General features: G+C 38.4%; 1 protein-coding gene across 1 annotated transcript; it reads right to left on the reverse strand.

The window, feature by feature from the left end:
• Positions 1–15,301: 15,301 nt before the first annotated feature.
• On the reverse strand, positions 15,302–17,792 carry LOC141175827 (uncharacterized). Its single transcript, XM_073659771.1, has 2 exons — positions 15,854–17,792; positions 15,302–15,799 (listed from the first exon to the last, which is right to left on the reverse strand). The coding sequence occupies exons 1-2, from the start codon at positions 17,627–17,629 to the stop codon at positions 15,302–15,304; spliced, it is 2,274 nt and encodes a 757-aa protein (XP_073515872.1). The 5' UTR covers positions 17,630–17,792.
• Positions 17,793–22,848: the final 5,056 nt, after the last annotated feature.

Here is a 22,848-nt window from a genome sequence, read left to right on the forward strand (position 1 = left end):
CCCCGAAGACGAGGACCCAGAAGACCAACCCGAAGAAGACGAGGACCCCGAAGACGAGGACCCCCGAAGACGACGACCCTGAAGACCACCCCGAAGAAGACCAAGAAGATGACCCTGAAGAAGTTGACCAAGAAGACAAAGAAGAGAAGACAAGCACCAAGATACAGAAAAACAAGAGACAGAAAACCAAGAAGCAGAAATACAAGAAGCTGCAGAACAAAAAGCGGAAGAACATTAAGCATAAGACTAAAAATCAGAGCAAAAGATAATATCTAAATTATAAGCAGAAGATGACTAAGCAGTGTATGGGGGTGAGTCCGTTCCTCCTCGTGGTGCCCCTGGAAAAGACCTGCTGCTGCAGGCCAAACTGAACGCGGACAAATCCTGTTGTAAATCTTTTGTGACGGGCAGAACGAAAGGTGTAATGTCCAACCTTTTATAGATAACAACTACAGGAATGCCTGTCACAAATAAGAATATGATGAAGAAGAAGAATATGAAGAAGATGAAGAAGTAGAATATGAAGAATGTAAAAAAAAGAATAATACGAAGAAGGTGAAGAAGAAGAAGGTGAAGAAGAAGTGGATGAAAAAGATGCTGAGGATGATGAAGGAGAAAGTGTGAGAGAAGTAAAAAAGAAGGTGAAGAGCATGGAAGTAGTGAAACATAAATATCTGACAAAATATAAAAATACTTAACATAGTTAATATTTCCGTAACTCAGAACATAATAAAAAAATATTAATTCCTGCTATTCCATTTGACTGGGCTAAACCTCTATGCCTTTATTGTCTCCCCCACCTCCCCCAATACATTCTACATTATTCTTAGTTGTTTTCCTTCATGTAGAAATAACCTACAAGGAAAGAAAGGGTTTATTTTAATTCCGATATTTATGTCCCATTGACTTGCATTGGTTTCCGGTATCGGAATCGGCGATATCCGATACTTTTTCGGTATCGGTCCGATCCAATCCGATCCGATATTTCCCGATATCGGAAGGTATCGCTCAACACTATTTATCATGTTCACTATATGATAAACAGACCTGGCGATATGATTCTCCAGGTCAGTACGAGTACACAGATACCAAACATGTATATATATTTTGTTATTTAAGTGATGAAAAAAAAAATCGGAAAATTGTAAAAAAATGCTTCGCTTGTGTTCCGAGGTCTTTAACGTTTTCATTTTTTGTGGCATGGGGCTGTGTAAGGGTTTGTTTTTTTGCACCCTTAGCGGACGTTTTTATTAATATCATTTTGAGATAGATGCAATGTTTTGATTGCCTTTTATTGCGGCGGCCCAAAAAACGTAATTCCGGCGTTTTGATTTTTTTTCTCGTTACGACGTTTACCGATTGGATTAATTTATTTTATATTTCTATAGACTGGACTATTATGATCGCGGCAATACCAAACATGTGCATTTTTTTTTTATATGATGCAAAAGAGGGATGATTTTAACTTTTACATATTTGTTGTTTTTTTTTTGCTTCAGATTTTTAAAAACTTGTAATTTTTTATTTTTAACTTTTCTTTGTTAGTCCCTTTAGGGGACTTGAAGCTGCGATTATCTGATTGTTTGTGCTATACATAGCAAGGCTTCAGTATTGCTATGTATGACGAAAATCACGGTCTCCCAGGAGGATCATGATCACAGGCATGGGGGTCTTCGGCAGACCCTCAGTGGTCATGATAACCCATCGGCACCCCGTGATCACTACAAGGGCACGCCGATGAGAGCTTGAAATGACGCACCCCCCTTGCTGGCGCACATAAACTCATTAACTATTAACTCATTAACTATTAACTATTAGCACATTAAAGTTTCCTGAGAACTTTTTGAAAATTTTTGGCTTTTTTTCAGCGTTTGTACACCCCTGGCAGAAGCTGCATATCTATCTGACAGTTTGATTGGATGGTGATATTTCGGAGAGGCGCTGTAACCGGCTCACCTGACACATCACAGAGAAGATCAATTTTATGTCTTATTTCCAATCCCATAGCCTGGATGGGATTAATTAACTGGTGTTATAAAAAGCCTTTAACATCAATTATACATTTCAGCAGGTTACTGCAGCTCCGATATAAGACGGGAAATGTAACGGGATAAAAGCACCATGAAATGTAACAGGTTGTCAGAAGTTTGCCAATTAGTAACACGTAGAATATTCCTTCTCTTCTCAGAGAAGACATTCTAGTTATTCTTGAGGCTCATCCACTGGATGCTGAAATGTGTTCCTTCTAATAATCAAAGTCATAGGGCTTGTTCACACAAAGTTTTTTTATGTGTTTTCTTCATGCGGAAAAAAAAAAAGACACTGCATTTTCCAGTATCAGCAAAATAAGTGAGATTTCTCAATTCTCATTCAATGTTGCGCCTTTTTTTACTTGCATTTTTTTTAAAATGTAGCACGTCAATTCTTTCAGCTATTTACAGCAATTTATCCCCATTAAGATCAAAATGACTTATCACCAAGAAAAAAATATATAAAAATGCAGCAGAATGGATAAAAAAATGCATAAAAAATACACCAAAAACTTGTGTAATTTATGCAGCTTTTTTTCTGGCTGTGTTTTTCTTGCAGGAAGAAAAATACATAAGATAAGACAAGTGTGAACATATCCTTAGGGCTTCTTCATACGTTTGCTGCAGATTTTCTACCCACTCAGTGAATGAGATTTAAAGCATCTCATGGATAATTTACATGCAGAAATTGACCTACATGTAAATTTTTCATGTGGATTTTCATCCTTTGCAAAGGATAAGATGAAATCTTCACTAAATCTGCACCAAAATCAGCATTTATTTTGTTGCTGATCCGCATCAAAATTCACATGGATTTTTTTTTTTCATCACTTGTCAATTTTCCCTTAGGCTAACGTTAATTCGCATATTACAGATTTCACCCATGCATTGGAAAAGATTTCAGCAGCAGGAAAAAAAATGCAGCATAAATTGACTTATTGTATCTTTTTTTTAGATTAAAGCGGGATGAGTTAAATGAAAATCTGTCAGTGAGCTCGTCCTGTTCAGGGAGTTTGTAACTCTTTTATCTGCTGATTTATGACCACATCAAAATTTCGCTCAACTTTGATGTGGTCTCTGATCACAGAACACATCAAAGAGTTCACAAAAAGACAGATAAAGGAGTTTAAAAAAAAAACCTTCCCGTCAGAACAAGCTCACTGATGGATTCTCAGTTAACTCATTCTGCAGCCAGCAATGTGCAGGAAAACAAAGAACTTGTAAAAGCCAAAAATGACCATAACCCATTTATTTTTAGCCCAAAATACAATCATTAAAATAAAAAAAATTGTCCCTGTAGGTGTTCAGATCCTTACAGGGTCAACAAATAAAACAAAATTCATTCACCTTTTCTTCCTGATAAATGAATAAAAGCCAGGAAAAGTGAGCATAAAAGAGACTAAAAAAAAGTTGCAAAGAGTTTCTAAACTTTTGATTAACTGCGACAATTTCACCAAAGCAAATAGAAAATTAAGTCATGGACTTTCCAATTAGTTTGCGCAAGAAATAAAAGTGTCGCCTCCTTTTTCCTCCCCTCGTTATTACCTGCACTATAACAAAGACGCCTTTTCTATAAGATTCACTGAGTGTCTCGCACTTCTGTCCTCCGTGCAGTTTAATGGGTCGGTGACCAATGGTCGGAGACAAGGCTGAAATTAAGGCACTCGATTTCTTGACAATTCACTCGAGGACAATGACTTTATGTCTCTGAACTTCTCATTATTTGGCTGCAATTTGGGACTAATAACGCGGCTGTGCTCCTTTATCCTCACTGAAGGCTGCAAAATGGGAGGGTAATTAAAGGGACTATTAAAGGGACTATTGCTGCATCCATTGCCACATACCCTGACAAGGAGGTATGTTCTGGAACAGTCAATATCCTTAACCCATACAGTGCTGAAGGGATATGTATCTGCCTTGTGAGTTGAATAAAGAAGATCATTTCTTTTTTTGCAGCTTATTCTGGGGTGCTGTTAAGGTGGGGAAGATGCCAACAAGCCACTCTGCTTTTTTGGCAGGTTGTTTAGTTAGGACTGCAAATTACATTTTTGCCCAGAGTATAGGATAGGAAAAATAGCGCCACACCTGTTAACAGTTTGTATGTGGTATTGCAGCTCATCTACATTTTAGAACTGCCGATAGACTGAAGTCCTGGAAAATCCCAGAAAAGCATGTCTTAAGGAGAGGGATGTTTGGTTGGACAAGCAGCTCACCTATCAATCACCCTTGGTGAAGGATACACTTGCTACCCTTGCCCTGTATCTAAAAACTCTGGCCAAAAAAGATCAGCTTGTTGGCACCAACTTGGCACTCAGCACCGAAGGCTCTTGCCCCATTAGCTTTCCCTAGTTTCACTCCTGGAAGGTAATGCCATATTTGCAAAGTCCAAACCTCCTCAGCACAAAAACTACGCCCTCATAGGGGGTTTCCATGGCCGAGCATTTGCATGCAGCCATACATCACCAAGCACAATGCCGAACATCGGATGGAGTGGTGTAAAGCCACTGGACTCTGGAGGAGACGTGTTCTGTGCAGTGACGCATCGCATTTCTCTATCTGATGTCTGGATTTGGCGATTCCATGAGAACGTTGCCCCCTTGACTGCATTGTGCAGATGGTGGAGGAGGATAATGCTATGGGCTGTTATCAGGGGTCGGCCTTGGGCCCTTTAGTTCCAGTGATGGGAAATCTTAATGCTTCAGCACAAGACATTATGGATAATTGTAGCTTCCAGCTTTGGGGAAGACCCTTTTCTGTTCCCATGACTGTGCCCAGTGCACAAGGTCCATACAGACATGGAGGGGGCAGTTTGGCGGAAGAACATAAACAGCCGCAAAGAGCCCAGACCCCAACCCCATCCAACACCAATAATGAAGATTGTGACCCCAAAATAAGGGTCTGACCCCACAACTGATCTTCTAGATGAAGGGGCAAAAATTCCCACAAACGCCTCCATGATCTTGTAGAAAATCTTCCCAGCATTATATCTGCAGAGAAGGCGGTTCCATATTAATGTCTATGGTTGTAGGATAGGAGGACAAGAAAGCACCTGTAGGTTCAGGGGACACATACTTTTCTCCATATAGTGTAAATAAAATCCAGAACATTAATAATATATGGATTATCACTTATTTATCCCAACCATATTTTCCCGAAAGCCATTGGTACCTGGAATACTTTACCCAGTGATGATCCACCATCGTCCAAAGCTCTGCAGACATAAGGAATGATTGAGGATCGCATTCAATTAAAGAGACTGTAACCAGCTTTGACTTTCTTAAGTGTCGACATTGACAAATTAGCCTATAGATTAATAACCCGAAAGATTCACTGATCCCCAGCTGCAAATATCAACCACCGTGCGAGACGCAGCCAAGGCAGGGCTCTGATCACAGGCTGCAAGTCTATAACTTGTGACTATGTGTCTTTTCAATGTTCAGACCATTTGTTAAGATTATACTTGACTGATGGAGAGATGATGGCTCCCGACAAGACATCAAAAAAACAAATCCTCAAGATAATTATTGTCGGGACCCAGCTGTGCTCTTATAACTAAGTACATAGCCCGGGAACCAGGCGCACATTCAATTCATTAGACTCCAGAATCAATTCGCCCCCAGAACTGTGAACCTGCGCTGTGGTCCCCGCTCCTGGCGACACTGACAATTAGTAGTCCCATTCATTTTCACTAGAACATTCTATAATAAAACCTGCAAATAAATGCAAGAAAATGACAAAGGAAAATAAACGACATCTATAACGTACTTTACATGATATAAAGGTGATTCTAGGGAACAACACACATGAAAATTACCCTACCCATTTAGATTTATGTTCCTAGTGGCAATATTATAGTAGTTATATTCCTGTACATAGGGGCAGTATTATCGTAGTTATATTCTTGTACATAGGGGGCAGTATTATAGTAGCTATATTCTTGTACATAGGGGGCAGTATTATAGTAGTTATATTGTTGTACATAGGGGCAGTATTATAGTAGTTATATTCTTGTACATAGGGGGCAGTATTATAGTAGTTATATTGTTGTACATAGGGGCAGTATTATAGTAGTTATATTCTTGTACATAGAAGCAGTATTATAGTAGATATATTCTTGTACATAGGAGCAGTATTATAGTAGTTATATTCCTGTACATAGGAGCAGTATTATAGTAGTTATATTCTTGTATATAGGGGCAGTATTATAGTAGTTATATTCTTGTATATAGGGGCAGTATTATAGTAGTTATATTCCTGTACATAGGGGCAGTATTATAGTAGTTATATTCTTGTACATAGGGGTAGTATTATAGTAGTTATATTCTTGCACATAGGGGCAGTATTATAGTAGTTGTATTCTTGTACATAGGGGCAGTATTATAGTAGTTATATTCTCTTGTACATGGGGCAATATTATAGTAGTTATATTCTTGTAGATATGGGGCAGTATTATAGTAGTTATATTCTCTTGTACATGGGGCAATATTGTAGTAGTTATATTCTTGTACATATGGGCAGTATTATAGTAGTTATATTCTTGCACATAGGGGCAGTATTATAGTAGTTATATTCTTGTACATAGGGGCAGTATTATAGTAGTTATATTCTTGCACATAGGGGCAGTATTATAGTAGTTATATTCTTGTACATAGGGGCAGTATTATAGTAGTTATATTCTCTTGTACATGGGGCAATATTATAGTAGTTATATTCTTGTACATATGGGGCAGTATTATAGTAGTTATATTCTTGTACATATGGGCAGTATTATAGTAGTTATATTCTTGCACATAGGGGCAGTATTATACTAGTTATATTCTTGTACATATGGGCAGTATTATAGTAGTTATATTCTTGCACATAGGGGCAGTATTATAGTAGTTATATTCTTGCACATAGGGGCAGTATTATAGTAGTTATATTCTTGTACATAGGGGGCAGTATTATAGTAGTTATATTCTTGTACATAGGGGCAGTATTATAGTAGTTATATTCTTGCACATATGGGCAGTATTATAGTAGTTATATTCTTGTACATAGGGGCAGTATTATAGTAGTTATATTCTTGTACATAGGGGCAGTATTATAGTAGTTATATTCTTGTACATAGGGGGCAGTATTATAGTAGTTATATTCTTGTACATAGGGGCAGTATTATAGTAGTTATATTCTTGTACATAGCAGCAGTATTATAGTAGTTATATTCTTGTACATAGGGGGCAGTATTATAGTAGTTATATTCTTGTACATTGGAGCAGTATTATAGTAGTTATCGTCTTGTACATAGGGGGCAGTATTATAGTAGTTATATTCTTGTACATAGGGGCAGTATTATAGTAGTTATATTCTTGTACATAGGGGCAGTATTCTAGTAGTTATATTCTTGTACATAGGGGGCAGTATTATAGTAGTTATATTCTTGTACATTGGAGCAGTATTATAGTAGTTATATTCTTGTACATAGGGGCAGTATTATGGTAGTTATATTCTTGTACATAGGAGCAGTATTATAGTAGATATATTCTTGTACATAGGGGCAGTATTATAGTAGTTACAGTATTATAGTAGTTATATTCTTGTACATAGGAGCAGTATTATAGTAGTTATATTCTTGTACATAGGGACAGTATTATAGGAATTATATTGTTGTACATAGGAGCAGTATTATAGTAGTCATATTCTTGTACATAGGAGCAGTATTACAGTAGTTATACTCTTGTACATAGTGGGAAGTATTATAGTAGTTATACTCTTGTACATAGTGGGAAGTATTATAGTAGTTACAGTATTATAGTAGTTATATTCTTGTACATAGGAGCAGTATTATAGTAGTTATATTCTTGTACATAGGAGCAGTATTATAGTAGTTATATTCTTGTGCATAGGGAGCAGTACTATAGTAGTTATATCCTTGTACATAACAGCAGTATTAGAGTGGTTATATTCTTGAACATAGGAGGCAGTATTATAGTAGTTATATTCTTGTACATAGGAACAGTATTATAGTAGTTATATTCTTGTACATAGTGGGCAGTATTATAGTAGTTACAGTATTATAGCAGTTATATTCTTGTACATAGGAGCAGTATTATAGTAGTTATATTCTTGTACATAGGGACAGTATTATCGTAGTTATATTCTTGTACATAAGAGCAGTATTATAGTAGCTATATTCTTGTAGATAGGGGCAGTATTATAGTAGTTATATTGTTGTACATAGGGGCAGTATTATAGTAGTTATATTCTTGTACATAGAAGCAGTATTATAGTAGATATATTCTTGTACATAGGGGCAGTATTATAGTAGTTACAGTATTATAGTAGTTATATTCTTGTACATAGGAGCAGTATTATAGTAGTTATATTCTTGTACATAGTGACAGTATTATAGTAATTATATTGAGGTACATAGGAGCAGTATTATAGTAGTCATATTCTTGTACATAGGAGCAGTATTACAGTAGTTATACTCTTGTACATAGTGGGAAGTATTATAGTAGTTACAGTATTATAGTAGTTATATTCTTGTACATAGGGGCAGTATTATTGTAGTTATATTCTTGCACATAGGGAGCAGTATTATAGTAGTTATATTCTTGTACATAGGAGCAGTACTATAGCAGTTATATTCTTGTACATACGGGCAGTATTATAGTAGTTATATTCTTGTACATAGGAGCAGTATTATAGTAGTTATATTCTTGTACATAGGGGCAGAATTATAGTAGTTATATTCTTGTACATAGGAGCAGTATTATAGTAGTTATATTCTTGTACATAGGGGCAGTATTATAGTAGTTACAGTATTATAGTAGTTATATTCTTGTACATAGGAGCAGTATTATAGCAGTTATATTCTTGTACATAGCAGCAGTATTATAGTGATTATATTCTTGTACATAGGGGGCAGTATTATAGTAGTTATATTCTTGTACATAGGAGCAGTATTATAGTAGTTATATTCTTGTACATAGGGGGCAATATTATAGTAGTTATATTCTTGTACATAGGAGCAGTATTATAGTAGTTATATTCTTGTACATAGGGGGCAGTATTATAGTAGTTATATTCTTGTACATAGGAGCAGTATTATAGTAGTTATATTCTTGTACATAGGAGGCAGTATTATAGTAGTTATATTCTTGTACATAGGAGCAGTAATATAGTAGATATATTCTTGTACATAGGGGCAGTATTATAATAGTTATATTCTTGTACATAGGAACAGTATTATAGTAGTTATATTCTTGTACATAGGGGCAGTATTATAGTAGTTACAGTATTATAGTAGTTATATTCTTGTACATAGGGGGCAGTATTATAGTAGTTATATTCTTGTACATAGGGGCAGTATTATAGTAGTTATATTCTTGTACATAGGAGCAGTATTACAGTAGTTATATTCTTATACATAGGGGCAGTATTATAGTAGTTACAGTATTATAGTAGTTATATTCTTGTACATAGGAGCAGTATTATAGCAGTTATATTCTTGTACATAGCAGCAGTATTATAGTGATTATATTATTGTACACAGGGGGCAGTATTATAGTAGTTATATTCTTGTACATAGGGGCAGTATTATAATAGTTATATTCTTGTACATAGGAGCAGTATTACAGTAGTTATATTCTTGTACATAGGGGCAGAATTATAGTAGTTATATTCTTGTACATAGGAGCAGTATTATAGTAGTTATATTCTTGTACATATGGGCAGTATTATAGTAGTTATATTCTTGTACATAGGAGCAGTATTATAGTAGTTATATTCTTGTACATAGGAGCAGTATTATAGTGGTTATATTCTTGTACATAGGGGGCAGTATTATAGTAGTTATATTCTTGTACATAGGGGCAGTATTATAGTAGTTATATTCTTGTACATAGGAGCAGTATTATAGTAGTTATATTCTTGTACATAGGGGCAGTATTATAGTAGTTATATTCTTGTACATAGCAGCAGTATTATAGTGGTTATATTCTTGTACATAGGGGGCAGTATTATAGTAGTTATATTCTTGTACATAGGGGCAGTATTATAGTAGTTATATTCTTGTACATAGGAGCAGTATTATAGTAGTTATATTCTTGTACATAGGAGCAGTATTATAGTAGTTATATTCTTGTGCATAGCAGCAGTATTATAGTGGTTATATTCTTGTACATAGGGGGCAGTATTATAGTAGTTATATTCCTGTACATAGGGGCAGTATTATAGTAGTTATATTCTTGTACATAGGGAGCAGTATTATAGTAGTTATATTCTTGTACATAGGGAGCAGTATTATAGTAGTTATATTCTTGTACATAGGAGCAGTATTATAGTAGTTATATTCTTGTACATAGGGACAGTATTATAGTAGTTATATTCTTGTACATAGGAGCAGTATTATTGTAGTTGTATTCTTGTACATAGGGGCAGAATTATAGTAGTTATATTCTTGTACATAGGAGCAGTATTATAGTAGTTATATTCTTGTACATAGGGGCAGTATTATAGTAGTTATATTCTTGTACATAGGGGCAGTTTTATAGTGGTTATATTCTTGTACATAGGGGCAGTTTTATAGTGGTTATATTCTTGTACATAGTGGGCAGTATTATAGTAGTTATATTCTTGTACATAGCAGCAGTATTATAGTGGTTATATTCTTGTACATAGGGGGCAGTATTATAGTAGTTATATTCTTGTACATAGGGGCAGTATTATAGTAGTTATATTCTTGTACATAGGGGCAGTATTATAGTAGTTATATTCTTGTACATAGGGGCAGTATTATAGTAGTTATATTCTTATACATAGGAGCAGTATTATAGTAGTTATATTCTTGTACATAGGAGCAGTATTATAGTAGTTATATTCTTGTACATATTGGGCATTATTATAGTAGTTATATTCTTGTACATAGGAGCAGTATTTTAGTAGTGATATTCTTGTACATAACAGCAGTATTATAGTAGTTATATTGTTGTACATAAGAGCAGTATTATAGTAGTTATATTCTTGTACATAGGGGCAGTATTATAGTAGTTACATTCTTGTACATAGGGGCAGTTTTATAGTGGTTATATTCTTGGACATAACAGCAGTATTATAGGAGTTATATTCCTGTACATAGGGACAGTATTATAGTAGTTATATTCTTGTACATAGGGGGCAGTATTATAGTAGTTATATTCTTGTACATAGGGGGCAGTATTACAATAGTTATATTCTTGTACATAGGAGCAGTATTATAGTAGTTATATTCTTGTACATAGCAGCAGTATTATAGTAGTTATATTCTTGTACATAGGGGCAGTATTATAGTAGTTATATTCTTGTACATAGCAGCAGTATTATAGTGGTTATATTCTTGTACATAACAGCAGTATTATAGGAGTTATATTCCTGTACATAGGGACAGTATTATAGTAGTTATATTCTTGTACATAGGGGGCAGTATTATAGTAGTTATATTCTTGTACATAGGGGGCAGTATTACAGTAGTTATATTCTTGTACATAGGAGCAGTATTATAGTAGTTATATTCTTGTACATAGCAGCAGTATTATAGTGGTTATATTCTTGTACATGGGGGGCAGTATTATAGTAGTTATATTCTTGTACATAGCAGCAGTATTATAGTGGTTATATTCTTGTACATAGGGGCAATTTTTATTATAAAAACAAACATAAATACAATTATAACAAACAAAAATAATCCAGTATTACAAAAAGACAAATCACATGGGTTATATATACAAAAAAAAAAACAAAACATTAAAATAATCAGATCATATACATAAATAAATTAAAAAGTCCACGCCTGCGGGAAAGAGAAAAAAAAAAATAAAATAAAAAATAATAATAATAATAATAATAATAATAATCATCACATTCCCTAACTGAATTTTACGTTGCTCCATAACTTTATGTTTTTCTGACTCCTTCCAACTTCTAGTGATTTTATCCACCGGAGTTCTGATATCACCTGATTGGCTGCAGCGGTGTGATCGAACGGCTCATTGTGCAGTGACACCCGGGTTCTCATGTGCCAGTGATAGTATTTTATGACACTGATTATAATGTACATGGTCTCTCTGTCTATGTTACTGACAGTGGATGGGACACCATAGATTATGTCAGGATACTTTAGGGTCAGAAGTCTGGGGATTTTTAGATTAGCTGACACCTCCTCCCAGATCTTCCTCCCTCCCCAGCAATCACAGATAAAGTGCTCCATAGTCTCCTCCTGCTGACAACCAAGGGGACAATTCCGATCAGAGACACTCAGATGTTTCAGGTTCCCCCTGACAAAGAGCCGACTATGTAGTGAAAGCCAAGAGATGTCAAACAGTTTGGGAGGAAGTCGTTTCCCGTTTAGGAACCTGAGACTTTCCTGCAGGGCGGTGGTGACACAATCTCTCAGGGCCAGTGGAGAAAAGAAGAACGTCCCACATACATGAGCATATAGGTCTCTTCTCGTATTGCTCTCAATGTAAGACCTCTCCAGTCCCCACTTCCTGACACACTTCAGACCGTAGTCCAGATACTGGGGGAGGTGGCCACCTGTCCATCTCCTCCTCTTGAGACTGCCACCTCGCACCCAAGACTCTGCAAAAGGCAATATCCAGTCCTTGATACTATTCACCCACAGGGAGCTACTGTTTGAGTCCATGTTCCCAAAATTCACTTTTAGAAACAGGGAGTCAAAGAAAACCCTTGGAGCCACCATCTCTCCGCCGTAGGTACGTTACTCCCCTCTTTATTAGGTTCAACCTATTCCCCCACAAGAGCTGGAAGAACAAGCTGAAAAGCCTCACTGAGAAAGACTCTGGCAAAGGGAAAATAACAGAGACATACAAGAAGATGGGGACCAGGTAGGTCTTCAACATAGCGACCCTTTCTCTGTAGGTCAGCCTCCAGTTCTTCCATCGCTGAACCTTTGCATTTCCGGTTTCCAATTTCTCTTCCCAATTTAGCTTGGCATTATCATCCCTCCCAAATTTAACCCCTAAGATCTTAATATGGGTGGAGGCCTTAGCAAACTGTGGCAGATCAAAGCCGGGATCAGTGTCTAACGTCCACAGAGCTTGACTCTTCTCAAGGTTGACCAGAGACCCGGAGGCCTCAGAGTAGCTTCTGATGGCCGCCGATAACATCCACACCTCTTGAGGATTGGAGATCACCAATGTCACATCATCAGCATAGGCAACAACAGTCAGAGGCAGGCAGTGGGGGACCGGCACCCCCTGAAAATCACACTCCTGCAGTGACCTCAGAAACGGGTCTATGGCGAAAACATACAGGAGCGGACTCAGTGGGCAGCCCTGTCTCACCCCTGCCTCAACTCCAAAAGTATCACCCTGCCAACCATTAATCAGAGGAAAGCTCAGCGCCTCTCTATACAAAGTCTTCAGCCAATCCACGAATTGTCCCGGAACACCGTACTTTGACAAAGTGGCCCACAGATAATCGTGATCAACCCTGTCAAAGGCTTTAGCCTGGTCTAGACTGACAACATATCTCCCACACCGCAGAGCTTTACATCTCTCAAACATCTCCCGTATCGAGATGACTGCTCCAGAGATGTTCCGCCCTTTTACTGTGCCAAACTGAGAGCCTGCCAACAGTGTCGGGGACAAATAGACTAACCTAGAAAACAGGATCTTTGCCAGAATCTTCCTGTCTACATTCAAGAGGGCAATCGGCCTCCAGTTCTTGATGTCACTCGGCTCTTTACCTTTAGACAGCAGAATTAACGAGGACACTCTCATGGATGGAGGCATCAGGTGATTTTCTAGACAATTCCTATACACATCCACAAGGATTGGAGCCAGGAGGTCTCTGAATTCCTTATAAAATTCTGCTGTTATACCATCTGGACCTGGTGCCTTCTTCAGATATAATTTATCAATAGCCGCCTTAACTTCCTCCACCGTTAATTCTGCTGTCAAAGAAGAAAAGTCCAGATCGTTAGTATCAGGCACTGGAGTTGCCTCCAAGAATTGAGCCATCTTATTTTTATCCAAAACTTTCCTCTGAAACAAGTCAGCATAGTAAGATCTCACGACCCCCAGAATACCCTCCCGTGAATCCTGCAATACACCCTGGGAGTCAGTGAGACCTGGGACCATTTTTTTGGCCACCCTCTCCCTGCAATTCTCAAAAGGGATCAGGTGCCCCTAAGGACCCATAATCCCGTTCAAGAACCAGGGAGGTGTACCTGCTGTACTGATACTGCCTTATCTCAGATTTCAGCCGGTCGATCTTCACTTTGTCATCCCCGCCTGCCGAATACAATGACTCCAATTCTTTACGCAGCTTTAGGTACTGGCTGTACTTGTTCCTCCCTTTATTAACTGACAGTCTCTTTAAGAGGGATCTGATATCCTCCTTGACGTCCTCCCACCAGTCCGTCATGTTGTCATAAAAATCAACCCTGTCTAGATGGACCTGAATAAGGGAGTGGACACGACTCTGGACATAGGCATCACCTAGGAAACTGGAATTAAGCTTCCACAACCCTCTACCAATGTCTGGGCGGTTAGAGGTCCCCAGACAGAAGCACAAGGCGAGGTAGTCAGAGTAAGGGACGACCTTCTCACTCAGGGAGCTGACAGCCTCAGTAGGACTCGCAAAAACAAAATCTATCCTACTGCTCCTGTTGGAACAAGAATACGTAAATTTTGGCTGACGACCTCCCTGTGTGAAAATGTCAGTCAGTCCTGCCTGCATTATGATGTTATGTAGGACCTTGCCGTCCCTGGTCACTGTCCTACCTGAGGAGCTGTCACCTGATGTCAGTATGGCATTAAAGTCTCCCGCCATCACCACCGGGAGAGAGGTGAAGAGGAAAGGCCTGACGTCATTAAACAGCTGGATCCTGTCAGTCACCGTCTGTGGCCCATAGATGTTAATAAGCCGGAGTCGCCTACCATGGATAGTGACTTCCAGGACCAGACACCTTCCCATGACCACTTCTGTCATCCTATGTACAGTCACATCATGGGTGTTAAACAGGATAGCAACCCCGGCGTAAGGCTCCACAGCCAGTGACCAGAAAGATGGACCGGACCGCCATTCCCTCTCTGCCTCTCTCAAAAGCCCCAGAGATGTCAGTCGTGTCTCCTGCAGGAAGATGACATCTGTGTCCAGGTATCTGAGATGTTCATACACTGCGTGTCTCGTCCTCCTCACCTTAATACTATTCACGTTACTTGATGTCAGTGTTAATGAGAACCCCGCCATCACAACACAATATAGAAGGAGCAGAGTAACAGCCATCATCGTGAATCAGAGATATTCTGTCCACCACCGGTGTCCATGTCAGCCTCCACCTGAGGGTCCACAGATAAGGGCTTCCGCTTTGGCGGGGGATGGTCCACTGTGTCCCTGTCACATTCAGCATCAATTTTCCTCAACTCTTCCTCATAGTCATCATCATTATCCTCAGATAAGACTCCATATTTGTTGGACACAACCATCACATCTGCAGAACTCTGGACCTTCTTACTACCACTCTGACCAGAGTCATATTCTGCCTCAGGTTTACGGGAGGACGTGTTCTTTTTCTTTCTTTTATTATGATTTACGCTCCAGTCATCAGATACAGACATTGATGCTGAAGGGGGGGCTACCTGAGGCACGACCTCCATGTTCCCCTCTGCACCCTCTGTACCCCGCTGCTCTGGTGTTACATGGGTGGACTCCTGGCGGGCACCTGAGCTATTCAGTATCCCTGCTAAAGTTAAATCCTCTTCCTCCTGCACCCTTGCCACCACCTCCTGAGCCTCTGCCCCTGCCACCACCTCCTGAGCCTCTGCCCCTGCCACCACCTCCTGAGCCTCTGCCCCTGCCACCACCTCCTGAGCCTCTGCCCCTGCCACCACCTCCTGAGCCTCTGCCCCTGCCATCACATCCTCATCAGGGAAGGCTTTGCAGATATTGTGCCAGGCGTCTGGACAGTCCCTGTGAGGGTGGCCCATCTTACCACAGAAGTTGCACCTAACGTCCCGGCAGTCTGCAGCGACATGGCCGATTACCCCACACAGGCTGCACTTTACTACAGTACAGGCATTAGCCAGATGACCTGTTTTACCACATTTAAAGCATTTTCTTGGCTGTCCGGGATAGTAACATGCCCCCTTCTCCCTCCCAATGAAGAAGGAGTTGGGTAGGTGGGCAGTGATGTTGTTATACTGCCGCAGCTTCACCTGGACCTTCCACCCCGTTGTCCAGATACCATCCTCATCTCTGATCTTGGTGAGTCCAGAGACGAGGTCACAATGTCTCTGGAGCCTCACCTGGATGTCCTGTGGGGGAACGGCCTCATTCCAGAAGGTGATATTCACAGTGACGGTATCTGGCCTGGAAATGGGAACCAGTATAAACTTATTCCAGCCTTCAGTTTCTCTGAACTTGGGGTAATTGGCCCAGAATCTATCCAGGTCAGGCATGAGCTTAAAGCTGACATCATAGCCCTGCCTGTCCTGCAGATTAGTTACCGCCAGGATTTCAGTCGGCAAAAACCCCATCTGGCGGCATAGTAGCTCTCTCACCACATACCTGCGTTGTGGTAGATCCTCCTTGGCACCTAAGAATTTAAAACGCACTACATTTATGCGCCTAAATGTCTGGCCCGTATACCCTGCTCCGGAGGTGAAAGACGGAGCGCCGCGGCTCCAGGCATTCCTGGGGGGCACCTGCCGGGTCACACTAGGCTGGCTGACAGGGATAGGGTCTGCAGCAGGAGGGGCTGTCACACCTTGTGTACTAGATGGTAAAGGGGGACAATCACCCATATCATGCACATTATCATGAACAGCATTATTATCATCAGACAGTACAACGTCCATCACAGCCTGTAAATCCCCCCCAGCCCCCGACCCCATAGGCACAGCATCATTAGCGCCAGTCTGTGCTTCAGCCTCGGCCTCATCAGCACAAACAGTCTCACATGCAATGTCCTGCTCCTGTGTGGGGCACTCTGGGACTTGTGGTGCCTCTGCTGGAATCTGAGGTATACACTCCCGTTCACACGCCGCTGCCTGCTGTTGCAGTGTTTTTCCAACCTGGAAACAGAAGCGGGGAGCCTGTAACACCGGTCGTGCCTGCAGCTGGGGGGTCTCTGACTTCACATCAGGGGTTCTGGACTCCGCAGCACAGTCCTGCTTATAGGAGGCGAACCGTGCCCGGTTTGCGTAGGTCTCCTTCAGGGGCCCCATGCTTTCCAGCACACTGTCCATGTCCTGCACCACACTCGCCAGCTCTACACCAAGTGAGTTCAGTTTCATGTCACATACAGTGTTACTCTCAGGGTTAGTTGCTTTTAGATTATAGATAAAGTCTATCTGCATCTGCAGCAGTTGTTTGTGCTGCTGCAACTCACCCATCTTCCTGACCAGTCCGGGTATCTCCTCCGCCAGCTGCAGCTCGGGGGCACGCTGCGTCTCCACAGATTTAGGCTTGGCCACAGGGTCAGGGACTCTGAATACTGACTTGTCCCTTGCGTCCACCACAGGTGTTTTTGTGGCTACCTTGCTGGATTCAGGCACTGCGGCAAGTTTACCGCTGACACCAGACTGCAACCTCGTGCGACCTGAATTCACCATGCCGGACACCACATGCTGCTGCTGGAGATTTTCCTGGAGGGTTTGTTTCTCCAGAGACGTCCGTCTCTGTCTGCAGACTGGAGAGCTGAGCTGCACACCTGATGGTGATGGAGGCTGAGCTGCCGGCTGGGGCTGTGCACGGACTGGACTTCCGCTGGGTGGATTACAAAGCTTCACACTTTGCTGCATTTCTTTACTCACATCTGGCTTCTTTGTTGCACTTGGAGCTGGTTTTCCTCCCAAAACTTTACACACAGACTCTTTATCTCCTTCTTTCTTGCTGGAGCTTTGTGCTGCAGTCACAGGTCTCACAGTGACTCTGGGTGTATTATTCCCATTGGAAGTAGCCTGGGAGCCTTGTCCCAGTGTAGGCCGAGAAGCCTGGGCCTTGCCTGGGGAGCTTCCCCGCCCAGGGGGGCCCCGCCCTGGGCTTGCTCCAGACATGAGGAGAGCTACAAAACACAACCTCACAGCTTGGGGGCAGTATTATAGTAGTTATTTTCTTGTACATAGGAGCAGTATTATAGTAGTTATATTCTTGTACATAGGGGCAGCATTATAGTAGTTATATTCTTGTACATAGGGAGCAGTATTATAGTAGTTATATTCTTGTACATAGGGGCAGTATTATAGTAGTTACAGTATTATAGTAGTTATATTCTTGTACATAGGAGCAGTATTATAGTAGTTATATTCTTGTACATAGGGGGCAGTATTATAGTAGTTATATTCTTGCACATAGGGGCAGTATTATAGTAGTTATATTCTTGTACATAGGAGCAGTATTATTGCAGTTATATTCTTGTACATAGGGACAGTATTATAGTAGTTATATTCTTGTACATAGGTGCAGTATTATAGTAGTTATATTCTTGTACATAGGAGCAGTATTATAGAAGTTATATTCTTGTACATAGGGAGCAGTATTATAGTAGTTATATTCTTGTACATAGGGAGCAGTATTATAGTAGTTATATTCTTGTACATAGGGAGCAGTATTATAGTAGTTATATTCTTGTACATAGCAGCAGTATAATAGTGGTTATATTCTTGAAAATAGGAGGCAGTAATAGAGTAGTTATATTCTTGTACATAGGGGCAGTATTATAGTAGTTATATTCTTGTACATAGGAGCAGTATTATAGCAGTTATATTCTTGTACATAGGGGCAGTATTATAGTAGTTATATTCTTGTACATAGGGGCAGTATTATAGTAGTTATATTTTTGTACATAGGGGCAGTATTATAGTAGTTATATTCTTGTACATAGGAGCAATATTATAGTAGTTATATTCTTGTACATAGGGGCAGTATTATAGTAGTTATATTCTTGTACATAGGAGCAGTATTATAGTAGTTATATTCTTGTACATAGGGGGCAGTATTATAGTAGTTATATTCTTGCACATAGGGGCAGTATTATAGTAGTAATATTCTTGTACATAGGGGCAGTATTATAGTAGTTATATTCTTGTACATAGGGGCAGTATTATAGTAGTGGTTATATTCTTGTACATAGGGGGCAGTATTATAGTAGTTATATTCTTGTACATAGCAGCAGTATTATAGTGGTTATATTCTTATACATAGGGGGCAGTATTATAGTAGTTATATTCTTGTACATAGGGGCAGTATTATAATAGTTATATTCTTGTACATAGGAGCAGTATTATAGTAGTTATATTCTTGTACATAGGGGGCAGTATTATAGTAGTTATATTCTTGCACATAGGGGCAGTATTATAGTAGCTATATTCTTGTACATAGGAGCAGTATTATTGCAGTTATATTCTTGTACATAGGGACAGTATTATAGTAGTTATATTCTTGTACATAGGTGCAGTATTATAGTAGTTATATTCTTGTACATAGGAGCAGTATTATAGAAGTTATATTCTTGTACATAGGGAGCAGTATTATAGTAGTTATATTCTTGTACATAGGGAGCAGTATTATAGTAGTTATATTCTTGTACATAGGGAGCAGTATTATAGTAGTTATATTCTTGTACATAGCAGCAGTATAATAGTGGTTATATTCTTGAACATAGGAGGCAGTAATAGAGTAGTTATATTCTTGTACATAGGGGCAGTATTATAGTAGTTATATTCTTGTACATAGGAGCAGTATTATAGCAGTTATATTCTTGTACATAGGGGCAGTATTATAGTAGTTATATTCTTGTACATAGGAGCAGTATTATAGTAGTTACATTCTTGTACATAGGGGGCAGTATTATAGTAGTTATATTCTTGCACATAGGGGCAGTATTATAGTAGTAATATTCTTGTACATAGGGGGCAGTATTATAGTAGTGGTTATATTCTTGTACATAGGGGGCAGTATTATAGTAGTTATATTCTTGTACATAGCAGCAGTATTATAGTGGTTATATTCTTATACATAGGGGGCAGTATTATAGTAGTTATATTCTTGTACATAGGGGCAGTATTATAATAGTTATATTCTTGTACATAGGAGCAGTATTATAGTAGTTATATTTTTGTACATAGGGGCAGTATTATAGTAGTTATATTCTTATACATAGGAGCAGTATTATAGTAGTTATATTCTTGTACATAGGAGCAGCATTATAGTAGATATATTGTTGTACATAAGAGCAGTATTATAGTAGCTATATTCTTGTACATAGGGGCAGTATTATAGTAGTTACAGTATTATAGTAGTTATATTCTTGTACATAGTAGCAGTATTATAGTAGCAATATTCTTGTACATAGTGGCAGTATTATAGTAGCTATATTGTTGTACATAGGGGCAGTATTATAGTAGTTATATTCTTGTACATAAGAGCAGTATTATAGTAGTTATATTCTTGTACATAGGGGCAGTATTATAGTAGTTACAGTATTATAGTAGTTATATTCTTGTACATAGGAGCAGTATTATAGTAGTTATATTCTTGTACATAGGGGCAGTATTATAGTAGTTATATTCTTGTACATAGGAGCAGTATTATAGTAGTTATATTCTTGTACATAGGTGCAGTATTATAGTAGTTATATTGTTGTACATAGGAGCAGTATTATAGTAGTTATATTCTTGTACATAGGAGCAGTATTATAGTAGTTATATTCTTGTACATAGGGAGCAGTATTATAGTAGTTATATTCTTGTACATAGCAGCAGTATAATAGTGGTTATATTCTTGAACATAGGAGGCAGTATTATAGTGGTTATATTCTTGAACATAGGAGGCAGTATTAGAGTAGTTATAATCTTGTACATAGGAGCAGTATTATAGTAGTTATATTCTTGTACATAGGAGCAGTATTATAGTAGTTATATTCTTGTACATGAGAGCAGTATTATAGTAGTTATATTGTTGTACATAAGAGCAGTATTATAGTAGTTATATTCTTGTACATAGGGGCAGTATTATAGTAGTTACAATATTATAGTAGTTATATTGTACATAGGAGCAGTATTATAGTAGTTATATTCTTGTACATAGGGGCAGTATTATAGTAGTTATATTCTTGTACATAGGAGCAGTATTATAGTAGTTATATTCTTGTACATAGGGGCAGTATTATAGTAGTTACAGTATTATAGTAGTTATATTCTTGTACATAGGAGCAGTATTATAGTAGTTATATTCTTGTACATAGGGAGCAGTATTATAGTAGTTATATTCTTGTACATAGCAGCAGTATAATAGTGGTTATATTCTTGAACATAGGAGGCAGTATTAGCGTAGTAATATTCTTGTACATAGGGGCAGCATTATAGTAGTTATATTCTTGTACATAGGGAGCAGTATTATAGCAGTTATATTCTTGTACATAGGAGCAGTATTATAGCAGTTATATTCTTGTACATAGGGGCAGTATTATAGTAGCTATATTTTTGTACATAGGGGCAGTATTATAGTAGTTATATTCTTGTACATAGGGGGCAGTATTATAGTAGTTATATTCTTGTACATAGTGGCAGTATTATAGTAGTTATATTCTTGTACATAGTGGCAGTATTATAGTAGTTATATTCTTGTACATAGGGGCAGTATTATAGTAGTTATATTCTTGTACATAGGAGGCAGTATTATAGTTGTTATATTCTTGTACATAGGAGCAGTATTATAGTAGTTATATTCTTGTACATAGGGGCAGTATTATAGTAGTTATATTCTTGTACATAGGAGCAGTATTGTAGCGGTTATATTCTTGTACATAGCAGCAGTATTATAGTGATTATATTCTTATACATAGGGGGCAGTATTATAGTAGTTATATTCTTGTACATAGGGGCAGTATTATAGTAGTTATATTCTTGTGCATAGGAGCAGTGTTACAGTAGTTATATTCTTGTACATAGGAGCAGTATTATAGTAGTTATATTCTTGTACATAGGGGCAGTATTATAGTAGTTATATTTTTGTACATAGGGGCAGTATTATAGTAGTTATATTCTTGTACATAGGAGCAGTATTATAGTGGTTATATTCTTGTACATAGGGGGCAGTATTATTGTAGTTATATTCTTGTACATAGGAGCAGTATTATAGTAGTTATATTCTTGTACATAGGGGCAGTATTATTGTAGTTATATTCTTGTACATAGGGGGCAGTATTATAGTAGTTATATTCTTGCACATAGGGGCAGTATTATAGTAGTAATATTCTTGTACATAGGGGGCAGTATTATAGTAGTGGTTATATTCTTGTACATAGGGGGCAGTATTATAGTAGTTATATTCTTGTACATAGCAGCAGTATTATAGTGGTTATATTCTTATACATAGGGGGCAGTATTATAGTAGTTATATTCTTGTACATAGGGGCAGTATTATAATAGTTATATTCTTGTACATAGGAGCAGTATTATAGTAGTTATATTTTTGTACATAGGGGCAGTATTATAGTAGTTATATTCTTATACATAGGAGCAGTATTATAGTAGTTATATTCTTGTACATAGGAGCAGTATTATAGTAGATATATTGTTGTACATAAGAGCAGTATTGTAGTAGCTATATTCTTGTACATAGGGGCAGTATTATAGTAGTTACAGTATTATAGTAGTTATATTCTTGTACATAGTAGCAGTATTATACTAGCAATATTCTTGTACATAGTGGCAGTATTATAGTAGCTATATTGTTGTACATAGGGGCAGTATTATAGTAGTTATATTCTTGTACATAAGAGCAGTATTATAGTAGTTATATTCTTGTACATAGGGGCAGTATTATAGTA

This window comes from Phyllobates terribilis, unplaced genomic scaffold, assembly GCF_046119375.1.
Source record: "Phyllobates terribilis strain yellow unplaced genomic scaffold, ASM4611937v1 Scaffold_14__1_contigs__length_39327217, whole genome shotgun sequence".
In the NCBI taxonomy this organism is placed as follows: domain Eukaryota; kingdom Metazoa; phylum Chordata; class Amphibia; order Anura; family Dendrobatidae; genus Phyllobates; species Phyllobates terribilis.

What these genes read in the sequence shown, in the direction of transcription:
- LOC141175827 (XM_073659771.1), bottom strand. Translation starts at nt 17,629, where the DNA reads ATGGTGAATTCAGGTCGCACGAGGTTGCAGTCTGGTGTCAGCGGTAAA. An exon ending in CAGGGGCAGAGGCTCAGGAG is followed by an intron (nt 15,800 to 15,853) that starts GTGGTGGCAGGG and finishes GAGGCTCAGGAG; the next exon opens with GTGGTGGCAAGGGTGCAGGA.